A 389-nucleotide genomic window follows, 5' to 3' on the forward strand; every position below is an offset into this window, starting at 1 on the left:
TTTTTTTTTTTTTTTTCCCTCTCCTTAAAAAGCCAGCCAGCTTGAGGCAGGCACTCTGCTAGCATGGACCAGAAGAAAGCATTTCCCTTACAAAGAACAGCTGGAGGTCATGTCGAGGTTCCACACCCTGCCGTGTGCAGAGAGTGGCATGCAAACACGTCGACAAAGGCCCCAGCGAGAGCAGGAAGTATTTTTTATGGAAAGAGAAATACCTTGCAGGTGAGGGATCTTGTGCAAGGTTTCTTTGTCTCGGGATCCAATACTCCACAGTGTTTATTTGGGTCAAATTCTCTCTCTGGTTTAAGAAACAAACAAAAAATATAAGAAAAAAGGAGGCTAAATAGGATTTGGCATTAGACTACATTTTTTTTTTTTTTTTTTTTTTTTAA

The 389-nt window shown here is 40.4% G+C and overlaps 1 protein-coding gene across 21 annotated transcripts in view; it reads right to left on the reverse strand.

Moving 5' to 3' along the window:
- Atxn7l1 (ataxin 7 like 1) overlaps window positions 1-389 on the reverse strand; it is a 221,346-nt gene that overhangs the window by 30,310 nt on the left and 190,647 nt on the right. For all 21 annotated transcript variants that reach the window (XR_004514541.1, XR_004514539.1, XR_004514540.1 and 18 more), the window contains one exon: window positions 213-295. Coding sequence is in view for 16 of the 21 variants with exons in the window: in XM_033756682.1 (XP_033612573.1) it covers window positions 213-295 (83 nt within the window). In the remaining 5 variants the exon portion in view is untranslated. The remainder of the gene's footprint in view (window positions 1-212; window positions 296-389) is intronic.

This window comes from Fukomys damarensis, unplaced genomic scaffold (assembly GCF_012274545.1).
Source record: "Fukomys damarensis isolate Sample0158 unplaced genomic scaffold, DMR_v1.0_HiC HiC_scaffold_4, whole genome shotgun sequence".
Taxonomy (NCBI): domain Eukaryota; kingdom Metazoa; phylum Chordata; class Mammalia; order Rodentia; family Bathyergidae; genus Fukomys; species Fukomys damarensis.